Here is a 17,467-nt window from a genome sequence, read left to right as displayed (position 1 = left end):
GGGGCACAGCTCATGGATGGCGCAGGCGTGCCATGGGGCACTCGTCTCCCTTCGCATGCTCGGGACTGCCTTAGCCCTTGATCCTGCCTGCTCTGCAACGCCCTACATCCCTCTCAAAGGGGAAAATAAACGCGCCGGATACGCTGCACCTCAGCGGCTTGAGGATGCCAGGGGAGAGGACTGCGAGCAGAGGATGGAGCGATTGTAACATGTGGCCAGGGCATTTCCAGGAGAAAATGCTAAAAACAACAACAGGGGAGATGCAAAGTGAGATTTCCTGCATTTCTTTCAGTCTAGTTTTCCTGACGTGCTGTGCAGCAAGCACACGGCCTGGTTTTGGCACAGAAATAAGAAAAAGTGCAGATGTGACTGAGATCAGGCGACCCTTCTAGCAACAGCAGACCTTTTGTATCAGCCTGCCCGTGCCGCTCACCTCCTGCAACCCCACAGCCTTACCGCACGCCAGTACTCTCGGCACTTTAACACGCACGATTCCGGAGGCACCCCGAGGAGAGCGCCCCGGCAGCTGGGCTTACATGGGGCAGCTACGAGGGAGAGTTAGCCTTGAGCCCTGCTTTTCCTGTTTGCATTGGTTCAGAAAAAATTGAAAACATTATTTCAATAAGCCCTGCCTATGCAAAAATTCTCATTTTCCAAGGGGGTGTTTAAAGAAAAATAAGGATGGATGAGTCCCTGGGAAGGTTTAAGGAGACTTTTGCATGTGCTTTTCAAATCACCTTAAAAGATATGATGGGAGTGGCTGCTCCGAAGGCTGGAATGTAACATGCAAACACACTTTGAAGGGGAAGCCTGGCTCCCCGCGGCAGCAGGAGGCAGCCCGTGGCGGGACCGGAGCCCAGCTACCGCCTGGGAGCCAACCTCCCCAGGTGCCCCACAGCCTCCGCACCGTGCCTTACCGGGGTGGCGGGGCAGTCTGCCTTCTCTTGGGCCTTTCAATGCATGAGATTTGGACAGGAGAATCTGTTTTGATTAATACGGCTTGAAAATGATGTTACGGAAATCCAGTCCCAGCTACTTTGGAGCAGTTCTGAGGTATCTCTCATTAATCTGAAGTATAGAAATGTTAATAAATAGATCTGAAACTTTTCTGCTACGTCATTCTATAATACACTGCTATATAGATATTAAATACGCCTTAGGGTATTAAAAATTTATGAAAAAGTTACAGTAGTTGATTTTCAAGTATTAATAACTTGGCTATGTTAGCTTGTTTTTAAATACCAAAATGATCTGGCCCCAAATTATTGACTAAACTCTGGCTATGCTTGAATTTTAAAAAAGTATTTTGAATATAAAAAAAGTGCAAAAAAGCATGAGATGTCAGTTAACGTTGTAAGGTTGTCGGAACTTCTGAACAACCAGTCTAGCACTCTTCCATGAGCAAATTAAAAAGAGAAAAAGAACGAAAAAAGATAAAAGGGAAAAAAGAGAGATTGCTCCCAATCTGAGACAGCCCTGTCCCAAATTTCAGCAGAACACGAATTTTTACAGCCAAGTTATAAACCCCAGAAAAAATGGGGTTATCAGTGGATATGCTGTCAGACATAACTATAGCAGTATCTGTGTGCTCCATTATAATACAAATGTACACCTTACCCACCGTTTTCTCTGAGTAACCATGAGAAAAACTTTACAGGTATTCAGTTAAAATTAGAAGCCTCCCTTATTTCCCAACCTCCCCATAAACTGTACAACTCTGTCTACTACTAAAATTCACTGCTACTAGTAGTCATCATCATACATTCAAGGTAGAAGTTAAATTACTAAAACCTGCTCAGGAGACACTTAGAAGTGCACTAAGGCTTAAAACATACAGCAGCTCAGGGGAATGGCCAACTGCACGGGCCAAGAGCTTCGTTGTGTATTTTGCCCTAGGACAGAGCCATTGTAGAGTGCCGTGCTGAGCAACCGAACTGATCTCAGAGCAACCGAAACAGTTCAAAGAAAGATGGTTTCAACCACGGTCGCTAACCCTCGGTGCCTGGTGCTGTTTCAACTAGGACATGAGCATTATGAGGGTGGTAATGCCAATATGACTTACTGTTTGCTACTGTGCTAACCCTGACACTTTGTTAGATTTGGTTCTCCATTAAACACATGTTTTCAGCTCATCTCCTGAAAAATGATTCAAAGCATTTGAGATCAAAAAAAGATCGAAAGCAAGTAAAGGCTTTCTAGTTTCAACGCACACATACAAAAGAGGCAACAATTTCAAACTACTGATTTTCTTCAGTGCGAGCAGCTGACCCGTTGTGTATCATTCTGCACAGATCTAAACATAGCGTTCTGCGTCTCTGGGAACCATTGGAGGAGGAAATCCTGTGATCTAATGCAAATTCAAGCCAGTCAAGTGAAATGAAGCAACGGAATGATAATCCAGTTTCAGTGACCTTGCTCATGGATGATGACCTCATGAAGACAAAAGCAAAGAAAAAGGCACACAGCTCAGATCTCATTGATAGTCCTTTCAGAGGGGCAATATTCAGAGGTTCCCGGCGACGACATGTAGAAGGACTGCGTTTTCCTTTTTAACCTGGCTCGCTTGTTGGCCAGAGATAGGCTGCGCCGGCTTGAGTTGATGATTTCTGAAATAAACTTCTTGCAGTCCACGCACACCTCCATCGTACTCCAGTCCTCCATTAATTCTTTGGGAAACTCTTCCTGTGACTTATCCACAGATTTGGACCTCGAGGTCAACCTGAAAGGCAAAAGAGCAGGACCTGTCACATTATTTAGCAGCATGGCAGTAGGCCCCAGGGGACACCTTCAGGAAATGGCACATCAGAATGGTCTTGATTTAAATCTTCCCTTCTCCTGTCCCAAAAATGACACCAGGAGACCAAACACCAGAGAGGACACTTCTGCCTGATCAGGCAAGATTGCAAGGTAATTGCCCTCACTAACTGAGGGCATGTATAACATTTACCTTGGAAAAACCACCTTACTAATAACTATAAATAGATGATGTGTTTGGTTCATTTGACACAGCATCCTAGCACTAGTGATTTATGCAAAGGGTTTATACTGTAGATCCCCTCAAAAAGGAGCACTTCTTTTACATTTAATTTCTCGGATTAGCTTTGACAACCATCTGTGTGTAAGATATAAAACCAGTAGATAACTTGATAGTATCAAAGTGAAAAAAAATAGTGAAAATTAGAATTTGAAAAACAAGGAGAAAAAGAAGATAAATCTTTGCAAGACATCATTGAACTCCCATTCAGTGAGTGAATCTAGCCTGTGAGATGTATCTCCAGAGTCTATTCGCACCAGAAAAAGACACACTAAGGATATTTTTGCAGAGGTGCTACAGAAATACAGTTGCCCCAGGCTCATATCATTTTTCACCTGCAATGTGAAAAACATTTAAGACACAGTGTTAGTATTTCTATTTCTGTAAATAAAAGCAATGAGTGGACGAGACATGGATTTTCAGGCTTCAGAAAAGTTACTACAAGCATTAGAAACATTGACAACTACAAAACAGGAAGACAGTAATTAATGACTGATAACAGAAGAGGAAACATTCGGAAAGCATTTCCAACAGACACGCATGCGCTCGGGTTGTTTCTCACCTGGACATGCTGCGCAGTGATCGCTGGTGACTGGTAGAGGGTTTTTCTGGCCTCATAAAACTTTCTCCTCTTTGCAAGGTTGAAGGTCCCAGCGAGAAGATGGGGAGAGTAGAATATGGCTTTGACGGCAACCGCATCTGTTGTGAGAACAGCAGAAGGAACATGCAGTATCATTAAAAAGATTACAGCTTTTTAGAAAGGGTCTAACTGTAAGTTTGTTTACTTACTTTTTTGCAACACTGTGAGCATACAGGCCTGTGTAAGAAAGTAAGAGCATGAATAATTTTTTTCAATGGGAAAAATTACATTTAAATCAAGAATAGAATCACAGAATCACTAAGGTTGGAAAGGACCTTCGAGATCATCAAGTCTAACCGTTAACCCAACACCACCATGCCCCCTAAACCATGTCCTGAAGCACCACATCCACACGTTTTTTTCCCTTCTCCACCCACTAATACTCAAAAAATAATCCAAACAGTAAATTGCCTGGAAATGTTTTCCACAACAGAAGAGATTATGGAAGTGTTGATTGGGGAGTCTAAATAAATTCCATCTCACTCTCCCAAGAGCATAAAAGAACAAATAGGTATTTTGCTCACTTCTAGCCAAGAGTTTCAGTCCAAGGAAGCAATTCTGTCACTTAGGAAGGATCTGGGTTTGCATATTTTTTTTTTAACCTTGACTTGTTACAGCAACAAAAGTCAACAGCATGCAGCAGAAACATTTGGGAGTTTCTAACATATAAATCAGTATTTTTGCCTCTGAAATGGTATTCACTTATTAACAGATATTAAATAGTTACCTCTTACAGAACTGACAAGTGTAAGACCAGGTAAAGAAAGAAAACCTTCTTTTTCGACAGCAAAAGCAGAGCTAAAAGAAGAACAGAGAAGTCCACAACGTTAGGCAAAGTCCCGCACAGTAATGACTTCACCTATCAGTTGCCATCAGTGAGACCACAGTTGCAGTACTACATCCAGTTCTGGGGTTGATACTTCTAAGATTATGTTGAAAAGAATGGTCCAGAACTGTATCTTCACGTATTTAGAAATACTCATTTTTTTTACCTAAGTTAAATACTTGCCAGTTAATTATTTACTTATTTTTACTCCTCCCTCGCTGATGTTCATATCATTACTACAGAAAAAAGCAATGGGAAAGTAAGAGTAACAGCAATGAAGAAGGGTAACTGTTACACCTGAAAAACACAAGAACAAATGGGCATAAATTCAGCCATAAATACATTTAGGCTGGAAATTGTTCCTAACCAGCTGGGTCAGGTTTTGCCAGGGATAACATTTGATTATTTTCTTCCAATCCTATATTCTTGAAAACTCGAGGAGGTGCAGGAAAAGGCTATTGCAACAATCTTACTTGAGGAAAACCTGCTTTATAGTGGTATAATAAATGCCATCTATTCAGCTTATTCAAAGGAGGTAGAGGTCACAGCTTAAGAACATTTCTAGGAAGGAAAGGCATTGAACTATGAAAAGTTTTGCAGTCAAACAAAAGATGACATATTGAGATCCAAAGACTTGGGTGATGCTACATAAATGTGGTTAGAAATAACAGTCAACCCTTTAATAGTGGGATAAATTAATTAAAGCATCAATTTACTTTGAGATTTGATAACAGGTCATTACTAAGCTTTATATATCATGACAATATGCAACAGCTGAATCTAATGAATGACATTTTAAGATTCTTGTCCCTCTGCCTTAAAAGTATTAAATCTTTAGATTAAATCTGCATACTAGACATGGGTAGGCCTGTAAGTAAGATACACTGTGAAGTCAAAAGACACTTGCTGGAGGTGTTTGAGAAGCACAAGTCAAAAGTGGGAGAAAAGGACACGGTGTCTACTGGTAAACGCAAATTCCCAATCTGCAGTTTACAGAAAAAAAATGTATTAGTTAACAGGTTCTATAGTATTAAACCTCCTTCTGGGGTCACATATCGTCTGACGTCTCTGAAGGCTTTCATCCCCTCTTTGCTTGATAGTGAGGATTCATATGAAAAACCTGTTGTAATTTCCTACTGCTAGCTGTAATTCTATTTTCTGGCATAGAAATGCCAAGCAATACTGCAGGGCGCCAGAAATCACTTTAGTCAATGAAGTTTAAAACATACACATACAGATATGCTCTGATAATTGCAAACACTACTGCATTTTTATAGACAATCTAAACAAAGAAGGTTATTTCCATTAAAAGTTTTAATGTTTCTGCACATAATTCAAGGAAGCTGACCCATATGTTACACATTTAGGGGGAGTTTGGTGGATAGTCCTTCTTTTTCTCCAATACAAGGTAAGAAACAAATGTGTAAACAGGAGGCTTGTGTGACCGGCCTCCCTCAATAAGCTTCAGAGCATCCACAGACTCAGCCCTACCTTTCCTTTCTTGAGAGCAGTGTAGACGTCTTTATATTGCTGGTACTTTTCCAGTTCCGCCTTCACCAGCACCTGACGGATGTGCATGACTTCCTCCACCGTCAGGGCCAGACATTCCACCGGGTAACAGAACTCCTCCTGGAAGCCAAAAAACCTGTATTACTTCAAAGCCAAACAGCTTCTTCCAGACTTCAGCCTTGACAACCAGCCACCTCGTTAGTAACTCCAGAAATAGAGGGTTTCTCCCTTCAAACTGGAATAGCACTGGCTCATTCATGGGCATCACACGAGTTCAAGCCGTCAGAGACTGCGTAAGTGTAATCTAAATGGTCTGACATTCAGCCTTCACAACAATGACAGTTTCTTCGTTTTTCCTCCTCAAACCGCTTGACCCTTCTTTTGTTTGTCTTACGAAAGACTTGTTTCAAACCAATCAATGTTCGGGTTTGTAATTTGAAAGGGAAAAGGTAATTTGGCAGATGGTATTACTATTAAGTACATTGTTTGAAGAGGCAGAATTTCTCTGAGACTTTGTGGTGCCCAGAGAGGCCAAGGAAAGTTGTTAGTAGCCCATTCTAGCAGAAATTTTTATTCAGTGGTACCACATCTTGGTGCTTACATGGATCAGAATCCCACCAAGACTACAAAAAGTTATGGCAGTTCAGGCAGAAAAGTTCTCCTTTCTGCCCCAGGAAAGTAACAGCAGCAATTTAAGCTTTATAGAATAATCTTCAAATATAAGGCAGGTTACCCAGTGTTGCATTATTAATGGCAGAGACTCAAACAGAGACTAAACAACATAACCTCCCACTTGTAAAATTTTCCGCCTGTTCTGTATTGCAGCATTTTGGAGACTACTGAGTAGAGAACTCCTGAATTTGGTACCAGAGAATAAAAAGCACCAACCCAATTTGTAATCCAGCCCTGTAGTTGATTATACATTTCCAACAGAAAGACAGAAACCTCTGTGGGAACTCTCATCGCTTTATGCTTAGCGAACCTTTTCAGTCAGCCCAGAGGGGCTACTGTGCAGTAATGACAATGACATGTAATGCTCTCTGAATAAATGAAGGAAATTTCTCCTGCAAATACAAAGACGTGGCTGACAGTTTAGAGATCTCGTTTACAAACGGAAGTGATGAATCCCACGTACTCAGAGGTCTGTTCTGTCTTTCCGTTAGATTAAAAAGAAAATCTTTCTACGTTGCAGACCTGGCAAACATTAGCATTTAGGAACCACCACATTTTTAAAAACTGTTGTCTTACCTATCTAGAAAGGGAACACAAAGAAACTTCACTCTGTTTAAGGTACCCCACAAAAGACTAGAATTGAGTTAATTTTGTTAGATTTGCCAGCTAAACCTTAGGGGTACAGAATCACTAGTTGTCTGGAAACAACAAACTACATCAAAAGCAACTGCAATTTGTTCTGAGGTGTAAAACTGCACAGCTAAAACAAAATAACTTCTGTTCCTTATGAGCAACTTTAGAGCTAACCAGCAGCTCTCAGCGTTTCGTTCTGGGTTCTTCCCATAGCAACCACCTCGCTATGGAGAAGGCACGGCTGAAGGCAGGGGCGAGACGGGAGAGGAAGTGGGTGGGAAAGCGTGATGGATACAACGCCCGCAAACCCCCTCGATTCTGCACCATGGGAGACTGAGAGAAACTGTCCGAGGTGAATGAGGCTGCCTGAATGCTTGTAATCAATCAGAGCTTTAAGTCCTTTAGAAATACATTTCTTACTTGAAGCTCTTCCTTCCCCCTCATGAATGCCCATTCCTTTAATTTATAGAACGATGACGTCAGGGAATATTGCTCCTTTGAAGAAAGTCTGCGGATCTGCTATAGGTGTAGAGCAGGTACTAGGGGAATAGTGTGGGCCTGTCGTTGTACCAATCGAAAATAATTATCACTAAAGCAAATAGAAATTGCTAGCAGGCAACAGGGGAAACATAGAAAATGTTCACATGTTTAAATGCTAATGTTTTAATTCCAGAGGTTACACAAGGACAACAAAATGTTAATGCAACATTAAATGAAAGATAAATATTATGCTGATTTCAGAAAACTGCTTGATTTTTTTTTTTTCCCTTTTCGGAATAGAAATAAGTACACAAGAAAATTTTCTGTTTCAACACTACCTCTAAGGCACTGAAATTAATTAAAATTACACTAAGCACTGACTAAACTTCATTAAACAATGATGCTTTGGAGTTATTGCTCAAACTTCCAACCATAATCTACACTCAAGTTAGACAGCTCCAAGTGAGAGAACTTCAGCTCTCTGCATACAACAGAACATACTAAAGACAAAATATGGTTTGAATGGTCTTGACTTTCTGGAATTGTACTCATTTTAATATTAAAGACAAGTCAGTATTCTTATTTTTAAAGGGAAAAAAAAATCTTACTTAAAAACAATATTTTGAACTTGAAGTTTCCAAGATCCTCCTGAGAATTGGCTTAACACTTTGACTGTGCAGTCTTATTACATACACCGTAATAGCTTAAGGTGTATATGTGTAATTTTTTTACCCAGGAAAAGCAGGTAGTAAGAATTACATATCCATAATGTGAAATAAAGTGCTTTGTAGGTCATTCTCAGCATATACACACCTAATAGCTCCTTATGACTAACACATTTTTACACTAATATATTCCTTGTAAAACTTCCTATTAAAGGATGTCACTAGGCATTCGAATGAGCTGCTCCAGTAAATTGCAATCGAAAAAGTGCCAGACTGGCCTCTAAATTCTGCAATTCACAATTAATCAAGCACTCTAAACTCTCCTTGCTTTTGCAGACTAAAAGTTTCTAAGAAGTTGGCTGTGTACCTCAATTATAAACTCTCCTGCAACAGGTTTCACACTTTCACTTATTGGTTGGGACAAGAAAAAGAAGGAAAAAATTAAGTTATTCATGTTCAGTTCTACATAGGGGTAAATTAATAATTTTTTCTTTTTAGTGGATTTGCCTTCCCTGGTACATAACTATTAGTTATTCTGCAAAGTTCTGATATGTAAGTGTGCTAAGGACCAAAACCATATGTAGGTTTTCAAATAAAACAGACTGCAAATGCCCTTTCATTCTACATAGTGTATCTTGTCAGAAACATAAAACCTTATTCTTTTCAACACAGTCCAAGGATTACAATAGTTTTGCTGGATTTTTGCTGCAGGGTCTTCATGTGCTGTAACATTTAAGGTCTGTCCCATTGATAATCTTGTGATGTTGCATTTTTAGTTTGCTGTCCTTTCAGAACTGATTTCTTTTCCCCGTGAGGTGATTGAAGACACACAAATATCCTATACACATTGAAATCAATGTCAATCAGGTGTGATGTCCCAGCCTAAGCTTTAATTCTTGCCACAGTTTAGGAAGTGCTCCCCTAGGAGGGAACATGCTGGTGAAGGTGATTTCCAAAGCCAGCAAAAAGAGGCAAACCTTTGCGGGTTTCCACCTGCTGGCAAAAGCTCTCTCACAGAGATAGTACATAGCCCCTGCCACCCCACACATGGCTGCTTCAACGGGATGAGAGCTGAGCAGAGAAGCTGTTTGCATAGTTGAAAAAAGTGGTCTGAAAGTCATCCTTGGAAATAAACTGGTTATCCTAGGAACCTGAACAATAGATAGGAAGCAGAGAAGCGAATGCTGTGTATAAATGAAACCATTAGCTTTGGTCCTCTGGGTCATGAAAAATAATAATGATAATAATAATAGTTAAAAAAGCAAACAGACTACAAAGGCATTCATATGTACATCTCAGGACACTGGCTTCATCTCAGGGATTAAGCACCGAGTCGTCTTACTAGAGTGAGCACACTACCAGGCTGACCCCCCAAAAAATCAGTGAGCTGCCCTGCCTTTCCATGTAGCACTGGTAGGGTGACATATCAAAAGGACTATGGCATCTTTCCAAGTGTTTCCCCTCCCCACCTACTTAGGTCTAACTCCCTCTGTCTGATGAGATGCCACTTTACAAAACCATGATTAGTATGCAAGACAGACCAGTTTCTTGCTAATCCTGCTAAGAGACTGTAGCAAAGTCCTGCCTGTTTTCACTGGCATTGAGGGCTATTTATTGACGAGGTCTCCTTCACCTTGGAGAGAGACTGCGGTCACAGGAGCAGGTGATAAGAAATGAAACTCCATCAATCCTGGGGGAAGGGATGAAGAAGTGTGAAGTCAAGTAAAAAGTAAATAATATTCTGCACTTATTGAGAAGCGTTCACTCCAGGAACGGCAGTGTTACATATGCAGCATCTGGCGCAGCCACAGAAAGAAGCTGTCATCTCTCTGGGGAAGGAAAGACTTGCAGTAAGCCAAAGCATGGGACTGGGCCAGTGCCAGCATATCAGCAACCATCTACCAAAACGAACACAAGTATTGTGGCAGTTGTCTGTCACACCCTAGAGGGCACTACTGCCAAGTTAAAGAGTTAGCTCTTGAGGCGTCAAATAAAATAGGTTCTTGTTTAACAGAACATCATTTCACTACTGATTTTCCTTCCTTCTCACTTCATAGCTAAAACCAATCTACGTCACAGTTCTCTAAAGAGTGAAAAAAAAAACCCCAAACGAAAAAACCCAAGCACAAAAGAAACTAGTAAAACCTTTCCCATGTGTTCCCACATTAGCCTGTCTTATTTAATGTCTTTTTCTCCCCTTACGTCTCTGAATGACTCTGGGCCTGTCAGAAAATAAAGCTTGTGCTTCCACATGTAGTGAAGGAATCATCACATGTGATGACAGGGCAATCCATTTTATATGGCAGTGTCTTCAAATGCACACTGAAGGAACCCTCCAGCTTGGTTCTGGTGCAGTATGTTCCGCTCCAAGTTCACTTTGGCAGAAGAAGTCTAGAACACTACTTCTGTTGTGCGTTTATCAGCATGCTACTACCTGACCATCACCTGGAATGAGAAACTACATTCTAATTCGAAGAATATAATAAACAAAATTTGGGAGTTCCTCAGAAAAGAAGAGGAGGAAGCGAGTTGTGGGAATATTTGGAGATTATTTTCTTGTTATTGTTCAACTTCATCATCTAATAGGTTTGGATCCTGGCCACCAACTCTTGGGCCAACAAGAATACTCTCCAAAGCCCATTAATACTACTGCACTAAAAGACGGGGCAAGTGAATATTCCCTTTCTTTCAAAACTAGGATGTGTTTATTGATTTCTCTATTCACCAGCACCTCATGGGGCATACTTCGAAACCCTGCTGGTAGGAAAAGAGACAAGGAACATATCCTGCATGAAATTACAAAGCACTAATCAGTATGTCAGCATAAACAAACCAGGATTTCATACCCTTTGCTGTTTATACTCTGTTGGAAAACAGCTCTCAATTAAAGCTAATTGATCAAATGTACTGTACTTTCTTTTCAAGCAGTAATACAGGTTTTTGCCTCAATAACTTCAACAAAGCAACACAGCCAAACCTTGATTTGGGTTACTGTAAGAGCTTTCACATGTAAAACATTACGACACAAGTTCTTAATGTGGGAAGAAAAGAAACCATTCCATTCATTCAGCCATTAACTAAAATACTTCCAACAACTAAAAAATTCCCCTAAATCCCAAAATAGATCCACTGCTTCGGAACTGTCTCTATTCAAATGAAAATCAGTATGGTGAAGTTTGTCTGTTTTGGTAACATTCCCAAATTTTAAATCAAGACACGTGGCTTTACCCGGAGTCCTAATCAAAGTGCAAATATTTTCTGAGGCACCTGTACTTGGGATTTTGGATAAATAGGCTAGAGAGACAAAGTTCAAATCTTGATTTCAAAATGTCTTTAGTAGCCAAGGGCTGTTTCTGAATTGAGGAGTTTTCTTTGAGTCAAGTTCTAATCACACTGAAGCCAAGTTTTAATTTTCATTATACTCTTAGTATGCCTCTTTTTCTCTCTCCTACCACCCACTCCACTTACAAGTGATCTGGAGCTCTGTTTTGAAGGTGGTAGGAACTGTCTCACATTGGTTGGTGTTTCCTTTTCAATGGAGTGTCGTCTCTGAGGTGGCTGCCGTCTCTCAGGCTGTGGTGTAGATGATATGGGCAAGAACTTTGGAGGCACTAAAGATTCAACCAGTATAAAAAAATTAGTTCTTGTAAGACAGACTGTTGGACAACATTGCTCAGTACTTAAACGAGCCACTGATTTGCTAGCATTCCCTCTATTGGTACCTGACGTTACACATCCATACTCAGAGCATCTTCAAGACAGGTATCACATTCATCACATTTTCCAGATTGAGAGAAGAGGAATACTCATAAACCTAGCAAATACAGGCATGCTACTGCCCAGTTACCATCGTATATAAAGTTGGTGTTTCAGGGTATTAGCTTATTCTACTTATTTCATTATTGTGAAAAAAAAAAATACAAATTTTCTGTATGCACAGATTACATTTTATGTAACGCACAGATTACACTTTCATTACAAAACTTTTCCAGTGAAACTGAAACACTTTGAAACAAATGAAAAATACTGTCACACAGTAAATCCTATGCCTGAAAAAAAAAAGAACAGATCCTCACCTTTTCCCAGTAAGTACTTATGAGAAATACTGGTGCTTGCTACAGGTCTTTCAAACAAGTACATTCACTGCCATGGTGACACAGATGCAGGAAACATTTATATTGGTCTTAGGTTAGAATGTGTTTCTGCAGCAACAAATTCTTTCATGAGATGAGCATAGCTAAATGACCTCCCATTCACTTGTGACTTCCTCTACAGTTCCACATCAACTTCAGGTGTGAAACTTTGTTTCACATACCTACCCACATGTAGTGGAGGCTAATGCCTTCCAATCGTTAATCACATTTGATCTATTCCGCAGGTTCTAGGGTTCAGCTTTAGAGAGTTATTTCATTGACAACACTCAGCTTCAGCTTTATATGAAAGTTTAAGACAAAGTTCATAGAACAGAAAACAACAGAAGCGTGTAAAAGCAGCCGCTGGGCTCACTCATCAAAACTCACTCTTTCTGCTGCTGGTGCCTTCTTGAGAGGGGTCTTCTACTTGTGAGGGGGAGATGCTGCTGCTACTTGCTGATTTGTGCACTGATTCCTCCTGTATGGCAAGAGGAAAAGAAACAGAATTCCTCAAGGACTGTTTTTTTTTTCTCTTACTGCTTCTTAGCACACAGAAATCACAAGCTATCAAAGGTATTTTGCACCATTCAATTACTCAAAGCCCTAGAAGAAGTCCTGAGAAAAACATCAACTCTACACAGCACTGAGTAAATGGAATTTTCAGTGCTCCATTTTTTTAGAAACTGGAATAAACAGTACATGGTTGGAACTCAGTGTATTTAATTATCACATGAAAGAACAAGATCAGAAGAGAGGTGCATGTTACCGATATGCTTTTTGTCCGGATAGCTGTAGCTTCATTAGGAAGATACCATTTTTACATCTGTATCAAAAATCACTATTAGATTGCAACTTCTTTTAGCCACAGAAAGCAAAATGGAACTTCCTACTCCCCCTCTGAAACTGATTCTAGTGGCAATGCAGAAAAAAAGCAAGGACTGAAAGCAGGAACGGGTTATGCAATATTCCTCCTTGCCAGCAAATGGGCATAGGGCTGTATCAGACCTTCCCTTTCACCTCTGGCTGGCAATACTGAGTGTTGGGGCGTAGTCTGCATCACAACACAGCTGAGAGAAGAACAAAGGGGATGCAGGGGGGAAAAAATGCTTCTGCATCACAACTCATTTGGAGGTCCACAGCTCAGCAGTGCAGATATTTGCAGCCTGTAATTTAGGGCATAACATAGTCATAATTTAACTCCCAGTGAGTAACTCTAAATAGATTAAGCCCAATTCAAATTGCAGGCAAAGAGGTGGCCGAGTCATTTATAGGCCATCAGGACAACACATACGCTCTTCTGTGTGTTACATACAAAGTAAAAGTCAGTAAAGAAATAAGACATTTTGAGAGAGCGATCTTCGCTTTCTTCAAATGTCGTATGTTCCACCCCCCTTGTCAGCTCAGAAAACCTCACCCAAACTCCCTTCAGTTTGTTTATTTACACTACTTTAGCACTGTTCCTGAGCCCCAACCAGTATTCTGTTGAGCATCTTAATTGTTTTAATTGCTTCACCAGCTAATTCTGTTGACTCAAACCAGTACAGCATCTGTTCTCTGTGTCAGCTCAATGTGGCTGATTTATTTTCAATTCATCTTTCGCTGTATGTTTCAGGACTTATTCTGTACAACCTTGCTTGCCTACACAGTATTCCCTAAAGAACACAGTCAGACATCTTATTTTTCCCTCCTACAAGAATCATTTCATGTTTCCCTTTACAGAATTTTCTTTCACTGAGCTCTGCTCATTTTTCTGTGTGAAATATCATGCTGCATTAGCTTCAGGATGCACCAAGCTACAAGCTGGGAAGCTCTAAGTTCAAGATCCAAGTCTCATTGACAGGTCTTAATATTGCTGCATCCTGCCCAGCTTCAGCCATATTAACAAAACCTCATATTATAATTTTAAAGACTCCTGAGGGATTTCAGAATGCAAATCTCTCCTGCTTTCAGAATAGATGCACCAAATTATGCACCCACACAAATCACCCATAGGATAATCCCTAATACAAAGAGGGTCAACCTTTCACAGATCAAGAAAGTAGGCAAAGAGATAAATTTCTACCCACATATATTTCTCCCCAGCCTCCTATCTTTCAGCTTAGGTGCCTTTATAAGCGCCCTGCCAGGAAGCCCCTTCTTCCCCATTTACTAAAGAGAGTCAGGGAAGACTGCCTTCCCCAGGCTAAAATTAGCCTCTGTGAATAAACCCTGCCTGCATGTGCTTTCCAGACAGCTTAACTTTCAGAAAGGTCCAAACTCAATTACTGGTGCAGCGGACAAAGCTCATTCTTGAGAATGTAATGTTGGTATGTCTTGAGGATCATATATAATGCAGCTTTTAAGCTAGAGAGCTTTTTTAAGCTTTTCTCCTTTTTATGCTTTTTTAAATTTGTAACTCTCCATTTGAGGGAGAATGGATTCAAAGTCATTTCTCCATCTCAGTGTATTTGCTCATCCCTGTCTGTGAAACATTTGTTTGGTGTTACTTCCCAAGCCTATGCAGCAAACTAAACCACTGACATTTGCACCAAACTGCAACCCCTCTGGCACAGCTGATGCTCTTTATTTAACAGTTGGTATGGTGAGGGTGACCTCACATCTGAGGCCTTTAGTGACAGCTCCTGCACGGGTGCCAGAAGGGTGCACCACATTTGCCTGCATTCCCAAAAGAATAATTGCTACAAATACATTGTGGAACAGATACTGGACATTTAGAAAAATAAGTAAATACTGGGTCTAAGGCCAAAATGAGCATTTAAACTTTTAAAAGAATATTCTCATAAAAATGAGGGGGAGCGTGTCTGATCTAATATTTTTTGAAGTTCTGTGGGCTGACAAAGCAGTCATGGAAAATTCAGCTTATAATCTGCAAAATCACTTCTCATCTGATCAGCTCAGCAAATTGAGGAGTAAAACTCAATTCTGACAAATCGAGAAGCAAATTGTGTCCTGATTTTTTACCTCTGAATCTGAGCTGTCAAGTTCAGCCAACGTGGGAGCCTTAAGGAGTCTCTTGCGTTGTACTGTCACCTGCGTGGCCCCATTCTGCTTTCCTTGTGGTGCCAGGCCACCGTTCACTACAGAGGCATCCAGTAACTTTCTTCCAGCCTCTGGCGTAGATACATCTAGCAAAAGAAACAGAACAATTGGTGTTTGGACCTAATTTTTATTTTGCCTTCTCAAATCTTACTGTCAAGGCAATACACACAAAAGGAAGAAAAAATACTGTGATAGTTACATGTGTGCAATTATTTTACTTTAGCAATACATTGCTCAGAGAACTACAGGCAACGGCTTGTGGTACTGAAGCAATATGAAAGAATGAAAGCAGTGGAAAAAGCAGCAGTGCACAATACTAAAAAACAACCTCAGACTAATAGCAATCAACTTTAAAAAAAGAATTCCTGTGTTAAACCTGAAAATATTCTTCCTTCAACTACAGTCTATAATTAAGTATATAACAAGTATCAGAAGAATACACAACTGTATGTGGACAAGTGGGTTTCCAGTGAATCTGAAGTCAACGCCACACAGAAACTAGGAGGCGTAGCATGGAGTAAACCTAGTTTTTCCTGTGAGGACAGAATTACGCTTTATTCTGCAGTATACAGAAAAGGAATGAAAATTAGCTAAATAACTAGCATTCATCAAAAATATGCACAATTCTTAGTTTTGCATGGTCATTTGTATTAAAAATATGTCTGTGATGTCAAATCTTCATGTAACAGCAGAAACATGAGGCTCCAGCTCTATTTTCATCTACATGAGTTTTACAAGGATGTAACTCCACTGAATAAATTACTCAGGATTTCTGCCAGTGTACAATGAAGATGCATCTCGGATAACGTAAGCATTGGGTCTGCTGTGTTTAGCCTAGCTTAGCTTAGACATTAAGATAATGACCTAGGCTTTGATATTTTAGGAGAGCTTAGAGTTTTGTCTGATAAATCAGTTTTATCCCTGTAAAAGTGCAAAGTGCAGTATTCCAATCTGGAGAAAATTATGGCAGAGGGAGAAGGAAGAGAAGCTTTTAATCTGCCATTTGCATGTATGCCTAAGCATCTGGTCTTTCTACAAATGTGTTTTTCTGCTCATATAATTATAGGACTCCTTCCCCAGTCTTGTAATAACAAAGTACCTCCAGGTATTTTAAGGCTAGAGTAATGATGAGTTATTATTCCCATTTTTATACACGGTGAAAAGAGGCACAGAAGGTCAAATGACTCGTACCTTAGGTTACTGGGGGGACTATGACAGAGAAATGATATCACCCAGATATTCCTAGCGCCAACAACATAAGTACTCACACATCACTTGGAGTTACTTACATAGTTGCCCTGGTATAAACAGACACGGTCACTGCTGCTATAATGCAGTTTGCATTGATAAAAGCTGCTCTTGCAGTAGGTAAGTTAAAACTACACAGTCTAGACAAAGCCTCAGTGGCAGTAGTAGGTCTGTTTTACAACATTCTCACTGAGGTAGCTTTTGGAAAGGAATAAGAAAACAAGTAAGTTAAATCAATATACTTTAAAAAGAATTAATTAGATTATCATTAAATGCTAGAAACTGAGCTAGAAGGGATAGGGGATGTATTATAATCCCTCTATAAATCATACCTTCAACTGGGAGTATAAGAAAAGGTGATTATTCGGACTATTAAAGTCATGGTGACATTCCAAGCCTATGAATCTGTGTACTACAGTGTTATTACTGCCTTCAGGTCCTCCCTACAAAGCATTGCAATCAAAGACTTAGACTCTCTAACCCTTAGTTCCTATCTTCAAAGGCTTTGCTAATGGGTGTCCTGACTAGCACTATGGCTTATAGGTCATGGGTTTTTTTCCTCCTAGATTTCTGTGAGTACAGCATGGG

At 40.2% G+C, this 17,467-nt stretch overlaps 1 protein-coding gene across 1 annotated transcript in view; it reads right to left on the bottom strand.

The window, feature by feature from the left end:
• Positions 1 to 2,193: 2,193 nt before the first annotated feature.
• The window catches only part of SPIRE1 (spire-type actin nucleation factor 1), a gene marked incomplete at its 5' end in the record, with an annotated part of 66,833 nt that continues 51,559 nt past the window's right edge, over positions 2,194 to 17,467 (bottom strand). The window contains 8 exons of the mRNA XM_010283207.1: positions 2,194 to 2,719; positions 3,597 to 3,733; positions 3,824 to 3,851; positions 4,402 to 4,472; positions 5,992 to 6,129; positions 11,928 to 12,070; positions 12,980 to 13,070; positions 15,554 to 15,717. Of these exons, the coding sequence (XP_010281509.1) occupies positions 2,467 to 2,719; positions 3,597 to 3,733; positions 3,824 to 3,851; positions 4,402 to 4,472; positions 5,992 to 6,129; positions 11,928 to 12,070; positions 12,980 to 13,070; positions 15,554 to 15,717 (1,025 nt within the window). The remainder of the gene's footprint in view (positions 2,720 to 3,596; positions 3,734 to 3,823; positions 3,852 to 4,401; positions 4,473 to 5,991; positions 6,130 to 11,927; positions 12,071 to 12,979; positions 13,071 to 15,553; positions 15,718 to 17,467) is intronic.

The sequence above is a fragment of the Phaethon lepturus genome, unplaced genomic scaffold (assembly GCF_000687285.1).
Source record: "Phaethon lepturus isolate BGI_N335 unplaced genomic scaffold, ASM68728v1 scaffold7613, whole genome shotgun sequence".
NCBI classification, from domain to species: domain Eukaryota; kingdom Metazoa; phylum Chordata; class Aves; order Phaethontiformes; family Phaethontidae; genus Phaethon; species Phaethon lepturus.
This window is presented reverse-complemented; position numbering and strand designations above follow the sequence as displayed.